Here is a 26,837-nt window from a genome sequence, read left to right on the forward strand (position 1 = left end):
CAGATCTTTTGAAACCCCCGGACGGTCACCAACAGGCACCAGTTCCCAAACCCTCCACAATCCAGGCTCAATATCTCACAACCAAATCTTTAAAACTAAAGCAGCACAAAGTATGTCTCTGGTTATAAAATACGTTTGAATTTAAATGTTGCTTAGATTACAAAATAGAATTGTTTTAGTGTCTGCATCTGCAAACCAAACCTTAACGGGTAAACTTATGTGTTGCTCTTCAGTAGCCATACCATTCTGCAGCTAATTAAAACACTTTGCTCTAATAAGCCAGGCCAATGGCTCCTATTTAATTTATGTGAAATATTTCAAATGCAAAACTTATATCAACTGGTTAAATAATTTATATTACAGCTTATTTTAACCATTAAATTACTTTGTTATAGAATATAGATGCAGCTCAAACTTCAGCTGTCTGCCAACTGTAATATACTGTGGGAAAGACGCATACTACAATCACTCTGGGACTGTTTCACATAATCCTGTGTGTCACCTTGCAGAAACAAAAACAAAACACTCTAGTAGTTGACATAACAGACCAGCAAAGAGGATCTGATCTTAGGGCAATTAATGCAGGAAGATAAAGGACACCACACCTCTTTGAGAAGCTGTAGGTCAGACACGGATCACTCCAAGAAGAGGCCAGAAAGAAAACTGAGATACAACTCCTCAGACAGGAAGAACCGGTGGTTAAGGATGGATGCATTGGGTACAGGTGATCTGATCATTGTTAATTCACTAAACAACATGAATGTCACCAACAGGTGGAGCTGGATGCGGCATGGCCATATTTAAGACTCTTGCTTGAGATAGGTCAAGGTGAGACTTAGAAACTCACTGCCGGCTAATGTCTCCAACTCCAAGGGAAACTGTACACTGTTTCCATCTTTCTATGATGGACGCATAAGTGGTGGTGTTGGTTCTTCTTGTGGCTGTGTTTGCGAGTGTTTTAAGTGAAGATAAAAAATATGTTACCACTTTTCATAATCACAGGCACCTTTATTTTTTTTTAACCAGACAAATGCCAACTATCCCTGCCTAATATTGTTATACATATGCAAGAGTTGAATGGCCACAAAAGATCTAAGGATAATATCGCTCTTTTTTCAGCTCACAACTGCGATGAAGGCTGAACTTTTGTGAACAAAAAGGAATAATAATGACAACTGTGAGCAACTTGCATTTTGTATAACCAACAAGTCGAAACGATTTCTTAGATTCTTGGTGAGATTTTGACGAGGGCCTCTGAGATAGGTACATCAAGAATGGAGTCAGCATATGCACGAGGACATATCTAATTAGGTTTTGAGATTCAGGTGTCCTTGGAAACTCTTGCTAACCACACTTCTGAAGAGTGCAGAGTAGCTGGCCTAGCAGTGTCTTTCGCAGGTGATGAAAACAGACATGGCTGATCTGCATCCATCCAGTTAACAAGTCTCAAATGTGAAGAATGGACCAGTTTTTAGTACAGATGAAAATCAATGAACGTGTTCTATACAACCAAGTAGCCAAGCAAGATTTGTGTCAAATTTGGTGGAGAATTTAACCACAGTCCTTTCTTAGTTCTGGTTTCCTCCTTGTCATGCAGACCGACAAGCTGGACTCATTTAGCATTTCTTGCATACTTTAGCTACTGTACGACAGAAGTTGATGTGAGTAGAGATAGAGACTGCTTCATTAGATGGTGCTCTGAATGTGTTGGCAATTTTTTTGTCAATGTTGGAGAAAGCATAGGACTTTCTAGGTAGGTTGCCTAGATTGGTCTCTTATTTGTTTTTTCAACATGACTGGGGTACATTTATAAAATAGTGTTTCTGGTTTTTTTTCCTTTCGAGGGAGTAATTAGTCTCAACCAAGGAGGCTCCTTTCAAGTAGTCAGCTGATCCTCTGCTCTGGAATCTAAAAAGAGGACTGAAAAGAAGCCAGTCTTGAGGAGTTGAGTGCCTGTGCAACAAATCTGGCTGCACTGCCTGGAACTGCAAGGTTGGTTGATTTCTTTGCCAGGAGTTCCTCAATAAAAGTATCCATAACCAGAATCTGCCAATGTACAGCCACATCAGGTTCAAACTAAGAAAAACGTCCACACACCTCCTCCTCACGTGAAAAGATTAATTTGCTATGGCCTTAAAAGAACAGGTCAGGAAATACCGATGGTGCAATAATTTCCATTCTGGTAAACTCCTCAACTGTACAAGATAAGAACACTGAGATGAGTGAAAGATGAATACTCAATCGAAACCCAGCCTGCTAAGGTCTCACTAGTTTTTATGGTGTATAAAAAATTCCAGGTAAAGCAAGGCTGACCAGAAACAAAGTGGAATGCAATTAGGAATAAATCACCTAAAGATATTGGCAGAAACACAGAGTAGTTGATATTATTGCCAGAATTAAAACAGAAAAGTACCCTTTTTCCAGACTTAGAATTCAGAATCTCACTTTTTTTTTAGGAGCCAGCTAACACCTTAAATGGAAAAGACACTGTCAATCAACACTCACTGCAAACTTAATAGCAACTCCTGGATGAAACACAGGGAAAGCAGGCCGTTGGTGGTTGATCAGGTAGACTGCTGAAAGTTTCTATCTGAATCATCGTCTTACAATTATTACACTCAAGTAAAGAGTCTTAAGCGTCTGTACAGATTCCCTTTGAGACAACCCCTTCAAAGTAAGCTCTGTGATGGAACTATTCCCATCTCCCCTACCTATCAACTAAAAGTCATAACATTTTCCAGGTTAAGAATCAGGAATTGCGAGTGTGGAGATACAGAAAGTAATGGGTATATGATGACACAAGATCATGAAGGCTGTGCCCAAAGTACGTAGCAGGAATGGAAAACTGACTGGACATCTAAATTGGTAACAATATACTGGTGTAGCAGAGATAGCCTGAGATGAAGAATTATTGTCATTATGCTTAGTGAGAGGGAAGATTTTTGCCTTTTCAAACATAATAAATTATCGAGAAAAAAAGATGACAGAAGAAGATTGTGGCAAGTATAACACCACCATGAGACCTGATTGTGCTGCTCAAAGTGAAATTCCAGGTTAGAAAAGTGGTATAGGGTATTTGTAGTTCTGTTGAGTAGCATCTGATTCTCAAAATATTTGGTGGACAACCACTGACCAGCATTGCCCGCACCTGCCCCAGCTGGTATGCACTTTGGACTGGCACCCATAGCCACATGCCCTGCAACAATGCTGCTAGTATCAGCTTTCAACTGCATTGGCGCCAGCTGGCACTAGCCAGACCTCTGTGCCAACCAGCAGGTACCCTGCACATACATTATATCCGCACCCACTCGCATGTATACTACACTGGCAGTGCTCCTGTACTCAATCGTGCCTGCACTGCACTGACAGTGACACATGCACCACAACCTTTGACACCTGCACCTGTGGGTACCTGCATTATATGAACACCCACTGGAACCTGTACCGACTGGCTACTGCACAAGACCTTCACTTACTTCACCCTGCATCATCCAACACTTCTGCTACATCAGCCTCTACTGACCACCAGTTCCACAGTGACACCCACAAAGGCAACTGCATCCTTTTACTATGTCTGCAAGATGGAAAGGCACCAAAATAAAGACATCCATGCTAGAATCTGCAGTTCATCACACTGGAACAGGGAAATGTGCACAGGAATGGGAAGACTAAGGGACGACTTTGCTAGAGGGAGGCACTTGGACATGAAGGCGCTTGGACATATTAACAAGTGCAAACTAAGAGCGAAACACTGGGAAAGCCAAACACTGTCATGGACATTGATGCAGGGGACCACAGACAATAGGACAGAGCTCTTCGAACAGGCAGGTACCAGAATGCTTTGACAGAGGGACTTGGGACACCCCACCTCGGACTAAACAATGTGTGTGGTATCAACACAGCTTATTACTGCGGGTAGTGACAGCTCAATGGCGCAGGGCGCCAATAAATTGGCTGGCTTTGAAATACTTTAGAGAGGTAAGGCGTATAAGGATTAGGAAAAGTCCAGTCTGTTTGAGAAGCTAAATGAAAGTTAGGTTCATGTGCACTGCGTAGACAAATACGGTAATGGAAGATTGCCTAGGAATATGTGTTTATCGCCTGATAACTCAATGCCTGCAATAAATCATGCAGCATTACTGTAAAAAAAAAAAAACCCTCAGCACCCATACAGTAAGCCTGGTTTCGTGAGAGTTCACCTAGATTCTAGCCATATTCCTTTAAAACCACATCCTGCAGGATAGATTGGTAAAATCAATGAAGGCCTTCTCTGTGCAGGGAATATACCCTACCAGCAGCTCTCTTCTGGTACTTTGAGAGTGGCAAAGGCTGCATAATGAAAGTGGTGGAGAGTTTTATACTGCGCATTCCAGGCTGGCTGTCGCAATACAGCGGGCCAAAGTGGCATGAGCAGTGTAAACTGGTGGAGTGAGCACCACTCCCCTGCTGCCAGTCACAAACATGGCTTGGGTTGAGGAAAGTGAAAAATAAAATGGTAACAAATTCATTCCATTACCATTTTGTTTTTCACGTTTGCGGTGCTGGCAGTATAGGGGACGACACGCTTCCGCCCTAAAAGAGGGGTGGCCGCTGGTTCTGTTGCAAATCAAGACGCTGGATATCTAAAGGTAGGAACACATTTGAAGAAATTGAACCATTACTGGGGCCATGGCAATGGAAGGGATGTATTATTTTGAAATATGAGACAAACACAATAGAGTGAGGCTTTACATTGCTAACTTTGCGACAAATGCAATATGAAGGGGTTTAGTACAAATATCCCTTTTTTAGGTCTGGCCACAGTAAATGCTTGGTGTATCCAGAAGAAGAACTAATATGCATGTCAATTTATACTTTGGGTCTACGTAAATTGTTTGATGGGTCTTTGTAGGCAGAGACTGCATGGTCATGTTTATGTACCAGTTGAAGCCAACAGCTTTACTTTACTGATTACTAACTGTGGTGACAAAGGTAGTACATTGGCCTCCCATTTTACATAGTGAATGCTTTCACAAAGCCTCTACACAAACTTTGGTTGTGGAGAGTCTAATGTTTCCCAATAGTGCACTAAGAACAGACTACATTTACACAGTAAGTTACTGTGATTGTTATTAGAGTTTCTGACCTGCATTCTGGTTAACCGGTGTAATGCAGTGGATGAATAGTTCTGAAACACCGCATTATCTCAGTAGTGCAGTTGATGTGAACAGTTCATCCACAGCACTGTCCAAAAAAATCTTTCTGGTGTTTACTTAAAAAAACAAAAAATGCAGGGGTAAAGGTTCTCATTTTCGGAGCATGTTTTTAGTTGTTTACTATGAGATGCAGCGGTGGAGGAGGTGCACTAAAGCATGGGGATTGTCCCTCACTCCTAAAGGGCCCCAACAGGCTTTCTGCCAATCCTCCTTCCACACCTAGGGGCCGGGAAGAAGGACCACTAGACCCCAATTAGATACATATAAATGAAGTGTGCAGACATTATGCACAAAAAAGAAGCAAGGAAGTCAGGGTAGGTTCCAAGTTTAGGCAGAGCAGAACCTTTAGATGGACCATCCTAAAACACCATCGAAACTCTAAATCTGCTCACCTCAATGTTTTAGTTTTATACGCATCATATGTTTTGGAGTGGAATATTGGGAGGGGATGTGGCCTGTCCAGGCATTGGCCCTATCCTCAATTCCTAAAGGTTCAACAGTGCTCCTGAGTCCCAGGGATCTGGAGAATCTGCATACACTGGCAAGCACGAGGACATCTGGATTCTTCTGGGCATAGTTTAGACGTATAGGCTGGCACAGAGGGCTAAAACCCAGTTTCCCGGGAATCCTGGGTCAGCCAGCAACCAGGAAACCCTAAGAATCCTGGGCATTTCTGAAACAGAGACCTGACTAATCCAGGGTTGTGTGGCCTGCTTGGAACCTGCAACTTTTTCTTTCCCAGTATCCCCTGTAACGGTCACATTTGGCTAAAATCATGCATTTTCCTCATATTTCTGTTAAGGAATGTTCTGGCACCTTCAGGGATCCACAAACTTACTAATACCCAAGCATTCACACACTTTTCTCAATATAAACAGTGTTCCACTTGTTTGGGTGGGCATAGTTATTGCCAGTGACCGGAAAGGATGAAAACTGACCGTATAAAATGAAAGTGGTTTTGGAATGGTCAGTTCCGGTCACAGGAAATAGGCAAAGCCACACAGGTGGGGTATTGTCTTTATTGGGAGAACTACTGACACACTGGGTGGTAGGAATTTTGTGGACTCACTGCACATTCCAGAAATTTGCCCCACAGAAATGTGAAGAAAATGTGTGATTTTAGCTAAAGTTTGAGGTTTGCAGGGCTTTCTGGGTAAGGATGCACTGCATAGAATTCAGAGTTGTACAAGTAAACACCTGTCCTAAACTCCGCACCTTAGGCACATTTAAAAAACGCATACGTCTTCTTCACACCTATTTTTAAAACATTAGATTTGACCATATAAATTGAAGTTTAGTAGATGCAGCTCTGTTGTTGATTCTGGTTATTTGAAGGCTGTTGAAAAATACACAACACTACTTGCGACCACAGGGGTCTGAAAGACAATGGAATATTCCTTTTGTAAATCGGCCACTGGGGCAGAAACTTACAGACAAAATTGTGTTGCCACCCCATTCTATTTCTACAACTTATCTGCATTATTTTTCAATTCAATGATTAGTTTCATCGGGAAACCCATGTGAGAAGCATAAATGATCCCTTACTGAATTGGGAATTTTGTCTATTTTCAGAAAGGCATGGCTTTTCAGGTTCATCCGTGGGTTTCACAGCTGTTTCCATTGGTTATTTTCTCGGTTCCCGCCAAAGGAATCTACAAACACAGAGTACCTATAGAACATCCAACATGTGCGGGGAAAAGTATGGCCTGGATAATATTTGTGGGAAAAAAGTTATAATGGCTTAAGCAGAAGTGCCCCAACCATCAATGGAAAGGCCTCAGCAGCTATGGAATTAATTTGAATTGCTGAGGGTTCAGATTTGTGCATCTTGTGAATAGCTGTAATTTTAATTATAGCATTTAATTGTGCGTGCATTAAAGAATGTTTCGTTTTTTTTTAAAAAGCACTGACTGGGCAATGATTTATTCAATATTAATATTGTGTGATGCTGTGTTTCTAACATTTGACAACTTCCTAAGTGGGCCTATTTGGTCTTAAGAAACATGTTTCAAAATGAGCCTACAACACCTTATAGTTGTCATGTTAGCAATGGCAGTGACGTTCTCCATTCGAAGATAAAGAGCCGAATCCTTTGCACACAATGAATTTGAAGGTCTTTGCAAAGAACAATGCACATTAGACTTACTTTGTCTGTTCTTGATGGACGCTTGTTCTTCCTGGATGTTAGTTTCCGTCGCTCGAGCAAAAGCTGTTGCTGTGGCACAATATCCATGGTGGACCAGATAGGAAGATACCATGCTGGAGAATCATGCAACATGGAATTTAATATGCAATATAATATTTCAACAAACACTGCATACTAAAAATAATATGGTTATTTACCTGTGACACTGGTTCTCCAGTATGGCTATCTTATTTTCACAACTCTGGGTAGAAAAAACTGTTCTAAAAACCTAGAACTGAACGTTCAAAATTCTCTTAAAAACAAGCATATGCTAGTAGAGCACAAAAAGGAAGACTTTAATTCTCTAACTCGCTCAGGGCAATACCCAACAAAGCACTCCCCTCAAATGGTCTCACTTCTATATTTTGCTTTTAAAGTAAGCTGGAGAGCTAACCTTCAGGGAAGTGCTGTAAAGAATGGTAAGTTACCTATGCTGGAAAATATGAACGAGAAGAAACCTTCTGGAGTATGATATTTTCCTCATTATATTGGAAATACCAATTGTAAACATTCAATGACGAAACCTATACATACATAGCAAAAAGGTCTTCCAAAACGCACAAATACACATAGCGTAGAAAGCGGCAATACATGTTTCTATCACACCCGACAGGTAGAGTACACATAGAAGGGATGCTTCTTTTCCACAATCTTCACTCTGTCTCATCACCAGTGATAACTGATAAAACAGAAATTAACTCTTTAAACCAAGAGAACAGGTTTATCAAGAACAAACCAATAAATGCTCCCCTCAGTGTATTTTAGGAAATGCAATTACCGTTATTCTACATTCACTCAATCTCAATAAAGAGAATTAACTTAAAAGGTAGCAAGAACAAGTTACTTACCTTCGGTAACGATGTATCTGTAAGAAACATTAGTTAGTTAGATTCCTCACCTTAGAATATCCCCAGGCGTCAGACTGGATCCGGAAGATTTTTCGTCAGCAATACCCCTTGCGCGTCGCTAGGCGTCGTCTGCGGCTCCGCGTCCGTCGTCGGCGTCGTGCGCCGGAATGACGTTGGAGTACTTAGACGCCGCCCTCGCGTGCTGACGTCAGTTCTTGTACATAGCTTTCCGCGCCAGGAACGCAGAGCCATGCAAAGACCGACACTGGTGCCAAAAAGAAAATCTAGGGGCCTGAAAAGGATAACCTTAACCCTAGATGTCAGTTCGCAGAACGGGGAGGATGGGTGGGTCGGTGAGGAATCTAACTAACTAATGTTTCTTACAGATACATCGTTACCGAAGGTAAGTAACTTGTTCATCTGAAAGAAACACGTTAGTTAGATTCCTCACCTTAGAATAGATACCCAAGCAATACCATCCCCGGTGGTGGGTGTGCGAACCAAGATCACACCAGAAAGTCCTGGAGGACAGAACGGCCAAAGAAGCCATCCCTCCGGACTTGGCTGTCAAGGCAATAATGTCTGGCAAACGTGTGTAGCGAAGCCCACGTCGCCGCCTGACAGATGTCCTGCAAAGGGACACCCCGTCCCAAAGCAGTAGTAGCCGCTGTGGCCCGAGTAGAATGGGCGCGCAGCCCAACAGGAGGGTCCTTTTTTGCCAAGGAGTAACAAATTTTGATGCACAAAACGACCCACCGAGAGATGGTCCGTTTGTGCACAGCTTTCCCCTTCTTAGCACCCACGTATCCAACGAAAAGTTGGTCGTCCACCCGGAACTGCTTTGTGCGGTCCAAATAAAAGGAGCGCGCACGTTTTGGGTCCAGACGGTGGAGCCTCTCTTCCTCTTTGGAAGGATGCGGAGGCGGAAAGAAGGTGGGCAAGGTGACAGACTGCCCAAGATGAAATGGAGTCACCACTTTCGGAAGAAAGGAGGGACGAGGCCGAAGGACAACCTTGTCCGGATGAACAGAGAGAAAAGGAGGCTTTGAAGATAAAGCCTGGAGCTCACTCACCCGTCTAGCCGAGGTGATGGCTACCAGAAAAGCAGTCTTAAGCGTCAGAAGACGAAGAGGACAATTATGAAGAGGCTCAAAGGGAGCACACATGAGAAATGTGAGAACAAGATTCAAGTCCCACTGAGGCATTACAAAAGGGACAGGAGGGAACGTGTGAGTAATGCCTTTTAGAAAGCGTGTAACTACAGGGGACTTGAAGAGAGAAGGCTGATCAGGAAGCCGCAAGAAGGCAGAGATGGCAGCAAGATAACCTTTCAGGGTGCCCAGGGCAGAGCCCTGCCGGGCCAAAGAAAGAAGAAACAGTAGAACCTCAGAAAGAGGGGCGGAAAGGGGATCCACAGCCTTTGCTGTGCACCATGCCACAAATTTGTTCCACCGGCAGGCGTATACCGTCTTTGTGGAGGGACGCCTGGCTGCCAGAATGATATCACAGACTTCAGGAGGCAAGTCAAATGGTATCAACTGCCGCCGCTCAATCTCCACGCATGGAGGTGGAGGCTGGACAGGTTCGGGTGGAGGACCGTCCCCTGCTGCTGCGACAGAAGATCCTCCCGAAGGGGCAGACGCATCGGAGGATCGGTCAACATACTGAGTAGCTCGGGATACCAGTACCTTCGTGCCCAATCCGGAGCCACCAAGATGACTTGGGCCCGGTCGTGCCTGATCTTCTTCAGCACTCTGGGCAGAAGTGGTATAGGCGGAAAGGCGTACAACAGACCGCAACTCCACTCGTGACGAAAAGCGTCGCCGAGCGAGTGCCGCCTTGGAAATTCCAACGCGCAGAACTGCTGACATTGCGCGTTCTCTTCGGTGGCAAATAGATCTAACCAAGGCTCTCCCCACTGCTGAAAGAGACCTTGCGCCACTTCAGAGTTCAGACGCCATTCGTGATCCATCATGCACCGGCGGCTGAGTTAGTCTGCTCTGGCGTTCAGAGAGCCCGCCAGATGTTGAACCACTAGGGTGACGCCCTGGTGTTCCAGCCACGTCCAGAGGCGCAGAGCCTCCTGACAAAGGGTCCACGACCCCACCCCGCCCTGTTTGTTGCAATACCACATGGCGGTGGTGTTGTCCGTGAACACCTGCACGACACTGCCCCTGACAGAGGGAAGGAAGGCTTTCAGTGCAAGTCGGATCGCTCTCAACTCCAACAGGTTGATGTGGAGACGAGACTCCGCCGGAGACCAGAGGCCTCTGATCTCCGCCTCTCCCATATGGCCACCCCATCCCAGGAGGGACGCATCCGTCACTACGACATGCTCCGGTTGGGGAAGGGAGAGGCTCTTGCCCTTGACCCAATCGCGGTCCGTGAGCCACCACTGCAACTGCTGTGCAGTGCCCTCCGAGATCAAGACATGGTCGGACAGGTTGCCGTGATGCTGGGCCCACTGAAACTTCAGGTCCCACTGCAGAGCCCGCATGCGCCGCCTGGCGTGATGCACTAGTAGGATGCAGGAGGCCATCAGCCCCAGAAGCCGCAACACTAGCCTGACCGAAACCCAGGATAGAGGCCGAAAGATGTGAATCAGGGCCTGTATATCCCGGACCCGCTGTTCCGGCGGATAGACCCGGAACTGCGCCGAATCGAGAACCGCTCCGATGAAGAGGAGCTTCTGAGAGGGACTCAAGTGTGACTTCGGCACGTTGATGGAAAATCCCAGCAAATGCAGGAGATCCGCCGTAGTCTGGAGGTGGGAGACGACTGTCTGGGGCGAGCCCGCCTTCAACAACCAGTCGTCGAGATAGGGTAAGACTGGAACCCCTGATCTGCGCAGATGAGCTGCGACCACCGCCATCACTTTCGTGAACACCTGAGGGGCACTGGTGAGGCCGAAGGGGAGCACGGTAAACTGAAAGTGCTCTTGGCCCACCGTGAACCGCAGGTAACGCCGGTGGGCCGGCAGGACGGGGATGTGGAAATATGCGTCCTGCAAGTCCAACGCTACCATCCAGTCTCCAGGGTCTAGGGCAGCTAGAACCTGAGCCAAAGTTAACATCTTGAACCTTACCTTCCGGAGGAAGGCATTGACGTTCCTGAGGTCCAAGATAGGGCGTAGGCCCCCTTTGCCCTTCTTGGGAACCAGAAAGTAGTGGGAATAACAACCACGACCTACTTCTGGGCTCGGAACGCGCTCGACGGCCCCCTTGGCCAAGAGGGCCGAAACTTCCTCGTGGAGAAGATTCAAATGATCCCCCGAGATACGGTGGTGCTGCGGTGGCATGGCTGGAGGGGTCGTCTCGAAGGGGAGGGAGTAGCCCCTTCGGACGATTTGCAGCACCCACCTGTCCGATGTGATGGACCGCCAGTGGAGCAGGTGATGGCGAACTCTGCCGCCCACTGGCGTGGAATGGGCCTGAAAGCTCGGACTAGGAAGGCTGTGAGGCGGATGCTGCCGGGGTGGATGTGGGCTGACCTCGTCGTCCTCCTGAACCGCCTCGGCGGAAACCACTTCCGCGACCTAGCGCAGGTTGGTTCTGTGGCTGGTGGCTAGGCGTACGTGAGGAGGCATCCCTTCCTTGGCCACGAAAGGGGCGAAAAGCGGAAGTTTGCGACCGCGGGGCCGAGAGGCCCAAGGACTTGGCCGTAGCCCGGGAGTCCTTAAAGCGATTCAGCGCACTGTCCGCTTTCTCGCCGAAAAGGAGAGTGCCATCAAAGGGCATGTCCATGAGGGTGCTCTGGACATCGCCCGAAAAGGACGTGGACCGCAGCCAGGCGTGACGTCTAAGCGCCACTGAGGTAGAAATCGCCCTACCCAGCGAGTCCGTAGTGTCAAGCCCACATCGGATAGCATGTCGCGCTGCATCCCTCCCATCGGCCAGAGCCTGGGTAAGTCGTGTCTGGACCTCCTCCGGACACAGGGGCAGCACGTCCTCCACCGTATCCCAGAGAGAGTGGGAATAACGGTTCAAGAGGCAGGCGGTGTTCAAAGACCGCAGGCCCAAACTAAGGGAAGAGAACAGCTTTTTGCCAAACTGCTCCAGCCTCTTGGAATCCCGGTCCGGTGGAGCGGTCGGGAAGGAGGATTGGGAGGTAGAGGCCTGGATAACCAGGCTCTCGGGGGTAGGGTGTTGGGACAGAAAACTGGGGTCGCCCGGAGCAGGGCGGTGGCACCTGGCGACGTTCCTGTCCACAGGAGGAACTGTGGAGGGCTTGGACCAGGTGCCCTGCAGAATGTCAGTGAGGGCCTCATTGAATGGCAGCAGAGGCTCAGTGGAGCTTGCTGCAGACTGAAGCACCTCAGTGAGGACGTTCGTCCTCACAGCCACGGCAGGCAGCTCGAGCCCAAGGGCTGCGGCCGCCTTGCGCAGCACGACAGAGAAAGCAGCACCCTCCTCCGAAGCCACAGTCGGAGGAGAGATGAATCCAGTGTCTGGAGAGGTATCCAGGCCACTGGCCTCCCCCAGTTCATCTGCCCAGTCCTGTGACAGTTGAGCCTGAACGGCCATAGGATCCTCGGATCCCTCCCAGTTGTCCCCATCATCCGATTCCTGGTATGCAGGAGGAAGGATCGGAGCCGGGCGATAGACAAAATGTGTCTCCAGCGGCGCCGAACGCGGCGTCCATCGACGCCGGGCCCGGAGTGGGACTGAACCGGGGCTCGACGCCGAGCGGAGTCGGCGTCGGAGGTGGTACCGGTGTCGACGCCGGCGGAGGAGGCGTGACGAGGTCGACCTGCGTCGGCGGGGACTCGGGAACGGGTCCCTCGGGCGCTTGCGGCGTCGAGGCCGGAGCCGTCAATGGCGCCGGAGCCACCGGCAGGCAAGGTTGCCCAGTCGGGTCCGCGGGGCCCGAAGGCGCGCCAGCGGGCGTCGACGGCGGAGCCAGGTTCCTCATGGCCGAGAGGAAGGCACTGACTTCCGCCGGCGTCGCGTCAGTCCCAGGGACCGGTGGGTATGGGGACTTGCGCGGCGCCTGCGGCTCCGCCGGAGCCGCGGGGGTGGAACCACCCTGACCCTCGGCCGAGTCGCGCGACCGGCGAGAGGAGTCCGAAGAGCGGTGTCGCCTCTTGGACTTCTTGGAGTGCTTCGACTTACCCGAAGACTTGGATCCCGACGACCGATGATGACGTCGGCTGCGGCTCCGCGACCGATCCTTGGACCTCCTCCTGGACCGGGATCGAGAGGGGCGCGGAGCCGAGTAGCGAATCTCGAGAAGCTTACGGGACCGCTCCCGTCTAGCCTTCGAGGTCAGGGCCTTGCAGTCCGAACACGACTCCGCGTCGTGGTCGAGGCCCAAGCAGTAAAGGCACCGGCGGTGATGGTCCGTAACCGACATCAAGCGGCTACAGTCAGCACAGGCTTTAAAACCAGGCATCCTACCGGCACCGGAGTCGAGACAAGATCAAAAAGGATCGAAAAAGTTAGTCAAAAAGTGACTAAAGGGGTAGCTCTCCCGGATCTGCGCTTACTGGCGCGGAAAAAAGAAGAACTGACGTCAGCGCGCGAGGGCGGCGTCTAAGTACTCCGACGACGTCATTCCGGCGCACGACGCCGACGACGGACGCGGAGCCGCAGACGACGCCTAGCGATGCGCAAGGGGTATTGCTGACGAAAAATCTTCCGGATCCAGTCTGACGCCTGGGGATATTCTAAGGTGAGGAATCTAACTAACGTGTTTCTTTCAGATCCATGAATACTAAAGTACTACAAAAATATATATGCCTTTAAAATGGGAAAAACAAATGCATATAGTGCATAAAAACATATAGAAACATGAATTACACATCACAAAAGAAAGGGAAGATGTTAAGACCAATCAATCTTTTTTTAAGTGTATATATCTCTGACATTCATGAATTATTGGTATACTGTCATTTAAGAATGCCCAGATATATACATCTTCCATACATTAAGAGCAGCAATTTGTCAAGACGTGCATGTACCACTCTTCCCTACTATTAAGTCCCAGTCTATAAGTACTAAACTTGGACATAAAGAACTGCTCCATGTTTTTTCTCCTATTGTAGACATTTCCCTAAAGTTTGTCTAAGATAAAGCAGTGGATAGCCTCCTCATTGTGTTTCTTCTGTAGAAAAGGTTCAAACAAAGGGGCTTTAGTCTTCTTCCTGATGGCAGATTTACATTAATTAGTTATAGTTCATAGTTAACGAATAGTTTTTTCTACATACCCTTTGTCACTTGGCAAATGATTATTTGCTCCTAAAGTTAGTAAAAAAAAATAGTGTGTCTTACAAGTCACTCCCTGACATGAGACACTAACATCCATTTTATGCACTGGTGACTAATGTCAGTGGTGACATCCAAGGTTTCCTAATATCCTTTCCATGTTCACATTAACCTGCATTCTTGATGTTTTCTCTCTGTATGTATGAACCAACTTACTCCTAAGGTTCATGTTCTTGTGAAAAGCAAAAAGTGGTCTTAGGAGTTCTCCAGACTGTTAGCTATTTAAAATACTGCAATTACTATTTATTACATTCTTCACTATTACTTATTGCTGAAAAGTTACTAACAAACACAATGTTGTTGTTGTCTTTGTTTGTTATTTTTTATAAACATACTTTCCCTATCAAAATGTTTTGTTCTCTAATATGCAAGTTTCATATGACTGTTTGGGTAACCTCTCTCTAACTTATTCATAAGTATGTCTGATGTTAGAGTGATTACGTTAGTCCTTTCTTCATGTTGTTGATGAGGATAATGTTGAAAAACATGGTGTTTCTGATGTGCTAGTGACATCGAGAAAGGCATCTCGCCGAAACGCGGGTTGCTGGTCATTTGGTTATCTGATTAAAATTGTGTTGAAAAAGCTCCACGAGTGCAACATTTTCCTTTGGACAAAAAGAAGGAGTGGAGCGATATATTGTTGCGGGGTCCACACCCGCAAAGTCTGCACCTGCCTACGAGTGCTTCGCTTTTGTGTGGAACTGGGAGCGGTTATATATATATACACACATCTCCTTTCCCTTGGTTCCACTTTTACCAGGACATGCAACGCTCTTTGTGGGTTTGTTTCCCTGCGGCAGAACCACATACCTTGTGATGGTAATTGTGTGTGTCACATTGTGTATTTTTATAGGTTCTCTAGACAGGTGACTTTGTCTATTTACATGTTTTTCACAGACTAATGAATGTATATTATACACATGGACTAATAATTTTTGAGAGATCAACAAATATAAAAAAAAACAAAAAAAAAAAACACGACAAATATGTACCGTTGAGATAGATATATATATCTATCTATCTATCTAATACAGAAAATATCCATTGCCTTTAATTAATTGAAATAAAAATATTTCTTTGTGGAAACAATACATACTTATGGTCATGCGTATATATCATGTTTAGTGCACTTGAACTTATGTTTCTTTAATTGAATTAGTAGCCTGAAATGTATTACTCTAATTGAATTCAATACCTGTACTTAGCCCCAATCTTTACCCCTTGTGCAAACTGAATGCTTTTCCTTCAGGCTTCTAGGGTGGTAACTAGAGAAGTATTTTTATCCATGGGTTTAATACATAACTCAACCTCAAGCTGGCTAGAAACATATTTTATCATCATATCTAGAAAATCACACTTCGTTACTCTTGGTAGCAGTAAATCATAAATAAATGACACCTAAATTTAACCAATTAATATAATCATCAACTTGTTCTTCTGATCCTATCCAAATGAAAATGAAATATCAATGAAGAGGGACCAGTGTTTCACATTCACAAAAAAAGGTGCTACCTCATCATATACGTGCTTCATTTTGAACTCCCCTGCGTAGAGGTATGCCAGACTCGCTGCACAAGTGGCCCCCATCCTGGTAGCCTTAAGTTGTAGAAATTAATCACCTTTAAACAAAAATATATTATTTTTGAGGATCATAGTTACACATTCCACTATAAATTCTGTACTGCACCCTTGAGTTTCCAACCCTTTCAAAATTGTTTGAACCACCCTTACTGTGTGATCCTGGGGGATATTAGTGTAGAGGACTTCTATGTCTAACGAAATTTGAAATTCTGGGCCAGATTTAGATCTCAGCGGACAGGTTACTCCGTCACAAAGGTGACGGATATCCCATCCGCCAAAATATAAATTCCATTATATCGTATAGGATTTATATTTCGTCGGACGGGATATCCTTTCACCGAGATCTAAATCAAGCCCCCAGTCTCTTTATCATCATATTCTAAACCCTCCACCTTTTCGATCATATGGGCCGAATCTTTACTGTAGGGCCGTTGTAGGCTTACCAAGGAATTCAAAACATAATCAACATATTTGATTAAAGGTTCCATAAAGAATTTAAGGCAGGCTACAATTGGACTCATATGTGGACCTCTATTACTTCTATGAACCTTTGGCAATCCATATATAGCTGGAATTACGGGATCATCATGTTTCAGTAATCTATATTCCTCCTCAAACATCCAATCTTTCTCTTTTGCTTCCCCATATAATTTGAAAATCTTTTAACCTATCCCGTCTCTCCTGTGTCACTTACTGTCAATATTTCTCAACGTTAAACAGGTTCATCTTACGGCCCTCATAATCTGGGGTATCGAAAATGAGAATTCCTCCACCTTTATCGGCATGTTTGGTGGCAAAAGTTTAATGCTCGCTCAATTATTTCAACACCATTCTATGTTCCTTAGAAAAGTTATTCTGCTTGTGAGTTGTATTTTCTAAGATCTTCCTTACCCCCGATTTCAACCATCCTTTCAAATACTTTAACACCTTTCCCCAGCTGGGATAAGGTGGGGGTAAAGATATACTTAGGTCATAATACTGAGGTGTTTGATAGATGTTCTCTTTTCTCCCTTCTTTCAAAGAATCTATTTACTCTAATTGTTCCCAAAAAAGGCCTCAAGTCCAGTTCAATTTCAAATTTATTAATCCCGGTAGTGGGTAGAAAACTTAAAACTCTTTATCTACTGCCAATAAATGTGGCTCCTGGTCTTCATATATTCTTGAGGAGTAAGACATTTCTGTACTTGTCCCCTCCCTCGTCATGGATTATTCTTCCGATTCCTATTCTGACAGTGTTCCAACAAAGGGGAATGCTCATTATTACTACCAGACCCATCTCTCTCAGCTCTTCTATATTCCCTTTTTTCATCACTGCTCAAGCATTAAAATTATAAAAAATTAAACAATTTTAGGTCTATAGTGGGTTGCTCTCTACCTCTGTTGCCGATAACTTGAATGGTAATTTTGCAGTTCTATTTTTATTAGTCTTTCTTTGAATAAGAATGGACTATTTCATCATTAAAGTTGTCATTTTTCTCTGCATCTCTCTCTCGGTTGGTTTCTTCTTGTTTATTTTGCTTTATCTAGTGATGTGTTTTCTTAGGCTCTGCTCTAACTCCAATTTCTAATTTCTTGATCAAAATAACATCCTAGGCAGTTTCAACAATTAAAAGCAGGTTTCCCCAAAGTCAGTTCTGGAGGGTATGATCCATGCCAGATTTTAAACATATCTGCATTTAGATAAATGCGGATATGCTTAAAATCTGGCATGGATACGGCCCTCCAGGACAGACTTTGAAGAACCCAAATTAAGAGCACCCAATCCCTACTGCACCAATTGGGGTCCGGATCTGTTTACAATTTTTGCTGCCTTTAAAAAGACCTGGTTCATTCTTAATTTGAAGACCAACTGGTATCACACCTGTTTTACAATATTAAATTAGAAAATCAGCATGCAATGTATTTTGTTTCCAATTTATTTTTAACTGCATTAGTTTATCCCATTTTCACTATCATTTGGAATAACGGTCACTTTATTCCCTATTTTCTTGTTCCCGCTAATGATTTTAATAAATTGGCTTGCGCTAAAAACAGAGGGTTTTTTAAAGTATCCATTTCTAGACCCTCAGCTGAGGAAAACTTGCTCTCCAACCAGAGGTTGTACACAACAGTCCAATAAAATAGAGTGTGACCCCCCCCCCTCAACTCAAACCAAGGGGGCATGTTATCCAGACCAAATCAAAATTGAAAATCATGTATTCTGAATGAAAAGATATACTCATAAAGTGATGTCTCGAGAAGAATGGATTTCTAAAACATATTTAAAGCTAATATTTGAGTGATAAATCATGCAGCTTTGGGGAGATTTATTACAAATATTACCACCTTGATGCCAGAGACATTGCAGCTGTGGTTGACATGAGGCATTTCAAATTGTTAACATCTTTTTTTTTTCCATTACAACTTGCAAATATGCCTGATGCATCGAGGTGGCCGATACCGGTATACTTGCATGAGATGGCTACTGACGTAATCCTGAGTGACCAGGTCACTATTAATAGTAGCTCTGGATGATTTCCATTGAGCTTAAGTAGCTCTTATTACATAAACGGTTGGAAAACCATGTAATACATGTTCCCCTCACTGTATATGAAGGATTACAATCACCTATATAAAACATGCACTCAATCTCACAAGAATCACATACCTAACTTGAAATGAAGCAAATATGAATACCAAGGTGCTATGGAAATATATATGACCTTAATATGGTAAAAATATTACACACATTTATAATATCAGATGTATGCCTGGTGTATAGAACTAAAAATCACAGAGTTAAAAACAAGAACAAGTGACTTTTTTGTGATGAGAGGGTGACTCAGAAACTGACATATTGTGACATGTGAAGTATACTTTAAATTGTGCATGTGCTATGCAGACTTTGAAGCATACCAGATGAGTTACAAACAAAAGAGATGTTTTCAGAGTTGGGAGTATGAATAGTACATTGATAAATGTGAGTGAGAAGTATGGACTTTTTTTTTTTTTTTAGTAAGAAATAGATTCTCTCAGCCTAGACGGTTGATAAACAGTGTGGAAGTGAGTATGAATTAGAAATACAATGCCATATGCTGCTGGATGGATGTATAAAAAAATATAGAATTTTTAATCATAGAAAAAAAACATTCTTGAAAATATTATTTATGGTCACTAAGTTATGATGAAGAAATACCCGAGGGCTATAATGAAGAAAAAAAATGTTTTGGGTAATGAAAGAACTATTACTGTTGTTTTGTGTGTCGATATGGAACTTTATGTTTTAACAAATGTTAGCCTGTGTAGGCCAAACTTCTCATGGGAGCCCTGGGGAATGGAGGAGTTTCTCAGATTTAGAGGTCTCTAGTAAATAGCTCATCCACCAATCTAGATAAATTGAGGTCTTGGTGGGAGGGATGGCTGGGTCCCATAGAGGACGAGGACTGGCAGGACACCCTCATGGCTCCTCAAAAAAGCACCATCTCAGCAAGGCTGCGGTTAATCCAGTTCTACTAACTTCATTATGCATATCTCACCACTGATAGGCTTCACCAAGCAGGGTATCTACAGAATCCTAGCTGCCCACGATGCAAGGACACACCCAAAGACTTCTATCACATGACATGGTCCTGCAAGGTTATACCAAAATATTGGAAGAGAGTGGCTGTGAAGCAGACGTAAGTATTGGGAAGGGAGGTTCCCCTTAAACCTAGACCCTTGATCCTGGGGGTGTTGGAGGGTGTCGGAGGCAGGAGGGCAGACAAGGCCTTTTTGGGGACGGCCACTATGGCGGCCAAAAGAGACATCGCAACCAAATCGAAAAACTCCCTCACGTCTACAATCTCTCAATGGCGCAGGGGATTGGATTGGTGTGCAGCTCAAGAGCAACCGGTGTATGAAGGCCCGGGGATGACAGGATAAGCACAAGAAAGTATGGGGCAAATGGGTGGGTTTGCTGAACTAAGAGACAAAGAAGAGAGGACTAGATGTGATATAGGGACTGGGTTAAATATGTGCACAGTTAACAATTAATTACATGTAAATTATGTTATGATTTCATGTGTCGGATGGCTTACATCTTATTGAAACCCAATAAAATTGAGTATCAAAAACAAATGTTAAGAATTTTTGTGGTCTCTTGTTTGTTTTGTAGAGGTCAAGAAAATGTTTTGCTTTTATTCTATGGAAGATGTAGGTTTAATTTAGTCCTGAAGAAGGTGGAACCTCAGTGATGGATAGTTTTAAAGTCTGTCACCATCTAATTGCAAGTTAAGTGTATGACGCACTGTCTGCTTTTGCTTCTTCGGAAATGGCACAGCTACGGATGATGGCTGAGACAAAACATGAAGGTTTATTCAACTTCCTGTCTTTGATCCAACTTAACTAATACCAAAGCAATACCTTCCAACTAAAGACCCAATAAGCCAAACACAGAAACAGGATGGTTTGAGGTCTGTGGATCAAGGATAATCAGTAAAAATAAATATTGAGATCACCTCATCTAGCCCTTGCGTCAGACCAAGAAAATGATTCACAGTAATAAAGAACATACAATAATGTAAAAGATTAGAATGTGGTAACTACACGTTCTTCAGGGTAGTATTTACCAGAGCAATTGTCCAGCAACTTTACTACTTATTAAAAAAAAATAAAAAAAATTGGCCTGGCTGAGAAAAACAAAAATCAGTCCTCCATCTAATAGCAAGATCTTTATGAAGCGAACAAACAGGATACACAGTCTTAAACTTCAGCTACTAAGCTCAAAAACCGTAGATAATTACAAGGCAGACTGGCTGTCCGTGATATGTAAAACCACACAAGACTGAACCTGCTAGTAGGCCCAGAGAACTTATGACTCATTATGTTTTTTTACCTGGTCAGACTTGAAACCCCCACTTCATCTCTACAAGTTGGCCCCTTCCTAGGAGTCCTCTGCCTATTGTAACTCCACCAAAAGATTGTTCTTATGTTCGCTGTAGCCACTTGCATCAACAATTTCTATCCCTGGGTTCCACAAAAAGCATCTACACTCCTTGAAGAATTCTGAATCTTGCCACTGCCTTATATTTGCCTTAAAACACTACAACCACATTATATCCATGCTGAAGCTTTTATAACATCTCTTGATAAATAAGCAATCAACATTCGCAACTGATAGGTACTGCACCAGACACACGCTTTGCTACACCTCAATTACTTAACAGCCAAAGAGCAGGATCTCAGTCTTTATTTTTTCCGCAAAAGGAATATGTTCCAACTTTACCTTAAAACACATTCTTCAAATACTAAAAGTAAAGAATGAGTGTGTCTCTGGACACGTCCCTCTTCATTACCCGACACACAAGAATGTGAACAAAATCCCATGATGCAACAGCGCCCATTCTCTTCAAGCACAATGAGGAGTCAAGTGAGAGTAAAAACATTCACACTACATGACAATAAAAGCAACAGAATGAACCGGAGAACTGCTGAGCGGAACATAAATGTCCTAAAAGTAACCAAAAGCAATTGATGGAGCCAGTATTGTCTTTCCTTAGTCTTCCTACAAAATAAAACATTCTATGGAGGGCTGCTTGATGTTACTGCTGCAACAGCTGCCAAGAATTTAGTGCTGTGGTTTTCAATTCGGTTTTCATCATGCTGAGTTTTTGTCTAAATTGCTCTACCTTGCAGAATGACTGAACGACTGTATCTGTTAACGTTTGTTTTTCTTGTCGTTATAGGGACGGAGGCTAGATGGGGCCTTCACAGGGGCACTGTTCATTGTATTCCGATCACCACCACTCTTGGACTGTGCTCACAATCTTGGCAGTAGAAAGAAAAGCCAGTGCCCCAGGCACTCAGAATATGTCCATAAGCAGTCATGCGTAATACAAGTAGATCAGTTGTGGCTCAGCATCTGCTTGATGCTATTGTTGAAATAACTGCCAAAGTTATAGAGCAAATGTTATTTAGATTTTTCTTGTGCTGAGATTGTACTGTCTAAATTGCTTTACCTTGTTGAAGGACTGAGCAATTGTCGATTCTGTTTTTAACTTCTCTTTCTTGTTGTTCTGGGGATATAAGGCTGACAGGAAGGTTCAGTGGGCCACTAGGTACTGTTTACTGTATTGGTAGGTGTGAGTAGCAGAACTTACATTCTGCTCTCCAACATGGTTCCAGTTAGCACCCCCTATCTTTGAGGATAAAAAAGGTCAGCACTTTAGGTGGTGTTTCTCCTTTTTGATAGTCAAAGCTTAAAGGCCTGTGGTCGCCTCAAGGGTTACCCTTCTGGTAACTGACCCACACCAAATAGGGAAATCAGTCTTCAGGTAAGAGTTGGCTGTTAAGGGGCTTAAATGCATGCTGGTTAATGTGAACTTGTTCTCACGCCATGCATGCAAGATTTTTATGATCATTGACTCAATCAAGTTTGAAATGCTATTTAGCAATGAATTATTGCTCCAAGGCTATTCAGACTCCAATTGAGTCACCCCAATTCCTTGCGGTAACAATATTATTTGTAGATACAGAAATAGTCTGGAGATGGACTTGCCATTATTACCTTTCACACTTGTTTCAGAATGTGGCCCACCGGAACCAACTGAAATTTTACTCTTCCAAATTTCGTAAACCTCAACCACTTCCTGGATGGGCTGCCTTGTATATTGCCTCCTTTGGGGAGGCTCATCATTTAGGAATTCAGCAGATTGCCCTGGTAATGTTCAAGCAAGCAAACTTTATATTTCCTGGGGAGCTGAGTGTTTAGTTTGACCATGTAGAGAATTCAGACACCCTTTTTAAAATTAAAAAAAAAAAACATTTTTATTGAACATTTCTCAAGGTTACATGTTCACAGTAGCCACAATACAGATGGAAATAGATACGTTATATCAGCCAGTGTTTTATACAACTATCTAGGTCTTCACATGCATCATAAAGACTACAACGGATTCAGAACTCGGCTGCCAGACTACTCTTACATATAAAACGCGAGACCACATCTCCCCTGCCTTGAAAGCCCTGCATTGGTTACCGGTTGCCATAAGATCCACGTTCAAGCTGCTTTGTATCACCCACAAATCGATACATGAAACGGGACCACTTTTCATCAGGAATAAAATCACCAAACACATTCAACAAAGGAACCTCCGCTCTCGAGTGGCACCTCGCCTCAAAATACCAAGATCCAAGGAAAAAACAACTGGGTGGCACATCATTCTCTGTTCAAGCAGCCAAACTATGGAACTCTCTACTCCCCCAACATAAGAACCACAGACTACCACCTTTTCTTCAGAAAACTACTCAAGAATTGTCTCTTCCTCACATAAGCACAATACACAAACAGAAATGTACAGCATATCCCTCTGTATATAAGCATTTATTTGTACTATAGATATGTACCTATATATGTGTATTGCTTTGTATATGTGTGGAATACTGGTTTAAAAAAAAATATATATATATATATAATATAGATATTCATTAGTTCTGCTTAAATGTACGTACTACAGATAGTTACATTAATCTATGTTCTTAACATGTATATAAGTTACTGCATAAATAAGTGAATATTTTTATCATAACTATTTATCTACAATTGCTTCACTATTAATCTTTAAATATATATACAAATAAAACTAATTTAAAGTACAACAACACTTGAAAGCCAGAGTTTATTTAAAGCGTCTTTAATTTACATATATTACCTTCCTTTATGCATCTATATACCTTCCATATACTTATGGCCCTATATCTTTATTACTTCTCATTCTACATAGTTATTACTTTTACATAGTTATTACTTTTCTTCAAAATCAGCATATCCAATGCCCTACCCTATTTTACAGCTTATATCGCTCTCAATATAGCCTCTAGCTCAACTCTCAGACTCATCTCAAACCTCTTTCTACTACTCTTTCCAATGCACTAGCCTATTTCTCACCCCATACCTCTATCAATATATCCATTACCTCCACTCTCATTCATACCAAATCCCATACCACTACTATGATCCCCAAAATAACCCTTGTGAAAGTAACATAAAAAAATAAAATGTGTATTTGTAAAGCACACGTTCACCCGGAGGGTTCTTGGTACTGAATAACAGATGTTTATTGTTATCCAACTCAATGGTACTCATTTTATCAACCTCAGATGGAAGAAAGGCTGAGTGGACCTGCAGGGATTTGAACCGGTGACCGTTAGGTCGAACACAGGTCCCTGCAGTAGAGGCATTAGTCCACTGAGCCACCAGACACGGCTCCACCCTCCTTGCATCCTCTCATACCTCCTTTTACTATACCGACCCCCCAAAACAAGCCTTTCTAAACCCTCCCTCTGACTCCTTCCCCTCCACCTCCCTTTTACTCATCCCAAGCCTTCTCCTACTGCTATGAGCTCCAAAAAAAATAAAAATAAATCCTTCCCTTCACTATCCTTTTCAATCCAAATAACATACTACTATATCCACCACTAAAATTACTTTCATCTTTTCACTATATTCACCAAGAATCCTCTATGGGTCCCGGAGTAGCATGTTACTCGCCAAAAAAGCACTTTGACGCCTCGTCATGTATATAAATGCAATTACAATGCAATACAATACGATGCTAGAATCTATATGGGTAGCGCTAGAAGAGATGACCATCTTTGAATGATGCACAGTACTAACACTAAGTATGAACGATTGAGGGGGAGGGGGGCAAGTCCATGGTATAAAAACTGTTTGAAAGGGCCAATCTGTTAACGAGGATGGTATGTAATGCAAATGTGTAACTACAGTAGGCAATAAGAAGCTGGGGGGCTAAGGGCACATGACTACCCAGTGGGAGAAATGGGTGAGAAAGAGGGGATGATGTATGGGGAGCAAGACACACGTTTAATATAAATTGCAGGCACTAGTGAGAGTGGTACTTGTGCTCCACCTATGGGCCGAAAAGCCAGATGCATCGGCAGCACGCAGATGCAGGTCTACCGAAAGCATCTATGAGGGTACAGTGTTGTCCTTAGCATGAAGTGAAGCCCTTAGCCTACTCTCAGCAAAGGAGATTACTTTCAAACTCTGTCCATGAAGTTACCACTCAACATAAGCTCCCTCTTACCAGACTCTGAAAATTTGAAACACTTCCACTAAGGCTTCAGCCTGGAATCAATTATTTTTATTATAACAGACTTCATTTACAATTTTGCGTCAAGACACAGCATAACAGTACAAGAATTGGTCGATGTACATGCATGGTACAACAGCAAGCCCAACAGTCAATTGTATATAATATTGTACAGTCATATTGACACACCATAGTAGCTACACCATTTCCCCCATATGCATTCATTCTACCTAGGGCAGCCACAAGCCTCAAAGATCGGCTTCTCCTGATGAGCACACAAGTCAAACCCTGCACACCAGCTTCTAACAGTTGATGGCTTATGTTTTTTGCATGCACTGGCCCCATCTCGCTTGGCTTCGCAAGCCATCCCCAGAAAAACACGTTCAGCTCTAGGGCTCCCTACCACCTTTATTAACCTTAATAGCCCAGTAAAATGCTTTAAATCCAGGGTGCGTCCTAGGACAGAGCAAAGTATTTAACCCATCTCCTCCCAAAAGGGCCTCAGCACCAGACACTCCCAGGCCACATGGAAAAAATCTGTTGTCAGAAGCGCACAACGCGCGCACATGGCTTACGTATTGGGAAGCAAGTGCTAGAAGAGCCTCGGGGTGAGGTACTTCGAATGCAGGTAGTTAAATTGAATCATACGTAGCAGCGTTGAAAAACTGCCAACTCCCTAAGTGTCTAACAAGCCTTCCTCCAATCCTCTTTGTCGAAGTCTCCCAACCAGGACACCCATCTCTGCCGGGCCTTCTCAAGGTCATCAGGTGCATGGATCAATAGTGATCAATAGATCCAGAAGTTGCCCCTTTACCCTGCCGCACAAAGAAATCTTCGCTTATAACAGACTGAATTCGGGCAACAAGTTTTTTTAAAACAATTATTTTAAATTTAGAAAAGCACTGAAAACGTGGGTGTTCTGAATGCCAATTTGTGCAATTCTCAGCTTTGCGTCAGGACACTAAGTTTGGGAAGCTATTTGCATTTTAGAAATGCAATTCATCATCACGTTTGACAATTATTAAGCAGATGGCTTAGTGAACTTGGCAAAGAAGGCAATATGTACACTATCAGTTTATAAACGTTCACCATGATGGGGCTGCGTAGGACATCCTTGAAAGACTACTACAAAAATGATCTACCACCCACAAAAAAATCTTGCAGGTAAAAGGGTAGAAATCTGTTAATTGTGAAATAAATTATCTATGTCTCCTCAATGGATATTTAGTGCTTGACAGGCTTGAAAAGAGCCAATTCTAGATTTTGAATTATTGGTATAATTTCAGCTGTGATCATGATCCACCCTTTTCCATCATCTACTTCCTATCTACATTTGATTTCCCCTCAGCTTGAAAGTTGGGAGGGCAGGACTTGTTTTAAAAGAAGAAAGATTAATACAACTGTGAGAAGCTGGCCTGGTATATGATGTCCACTAATGTAAGTGGGTACCTTGCACCAGTCTAGACAACCCTTATGGTGATTTAAAAGGTCTTAGACAACCTCAGAAAGCTCTCTAAGTGGTAGCTGTGGAGAGCAGCCTTCAGGCTTAATCCAGAAGGAGTGTAAAGCAGCTTGTTTCACCAGAATGCAATATTATAGTATAGATTAAGTGAAAAAGAACCACACCAAGTATTTATAAAAATATGTATTTATTATATAATACTCTCTACTACGTTCCAATATCTCCAACACGGAGA

At 43.6% G+C, this 26,837-nt stretch overlaps 1 protein-coding gene across 1 annotated transcript in view; it reads right to left on the reverse strand.

The window, feature by feature from the left end:
- RANBP10 (RAN binding protein 10) overlaps window positions 1-26,837 on the reverse strand; it is a 413,778-nt gene that overhangs the window by 197,889 nt on the left and 189,052 nt on the right. Inside the window, exon 7 of the mRNA XM_085639148.1 lies at window positions 7,342-7,454. Within this exon, the coding sequence (XP_085495274.1) occupies window positions 7,342-7,454 (113 nt within the window). The remainder of the gene's footprint in view (window positions 1-7,341; window positions 7,455-26,837) is intronic.

This window comes from Triturus cristatus, chromosome 12 (assembly GCF_964204655.1).
Source record: "Triturus cristatus chromosome 12, aTriCri1.1, whole genome shotgun sequence".
Taxonomy (NCBI): Eukaryota; Metazoa; Chordata; class Amphibia; order Caudata; family Salamandridae; genus Triturus; species Triturus cristatus.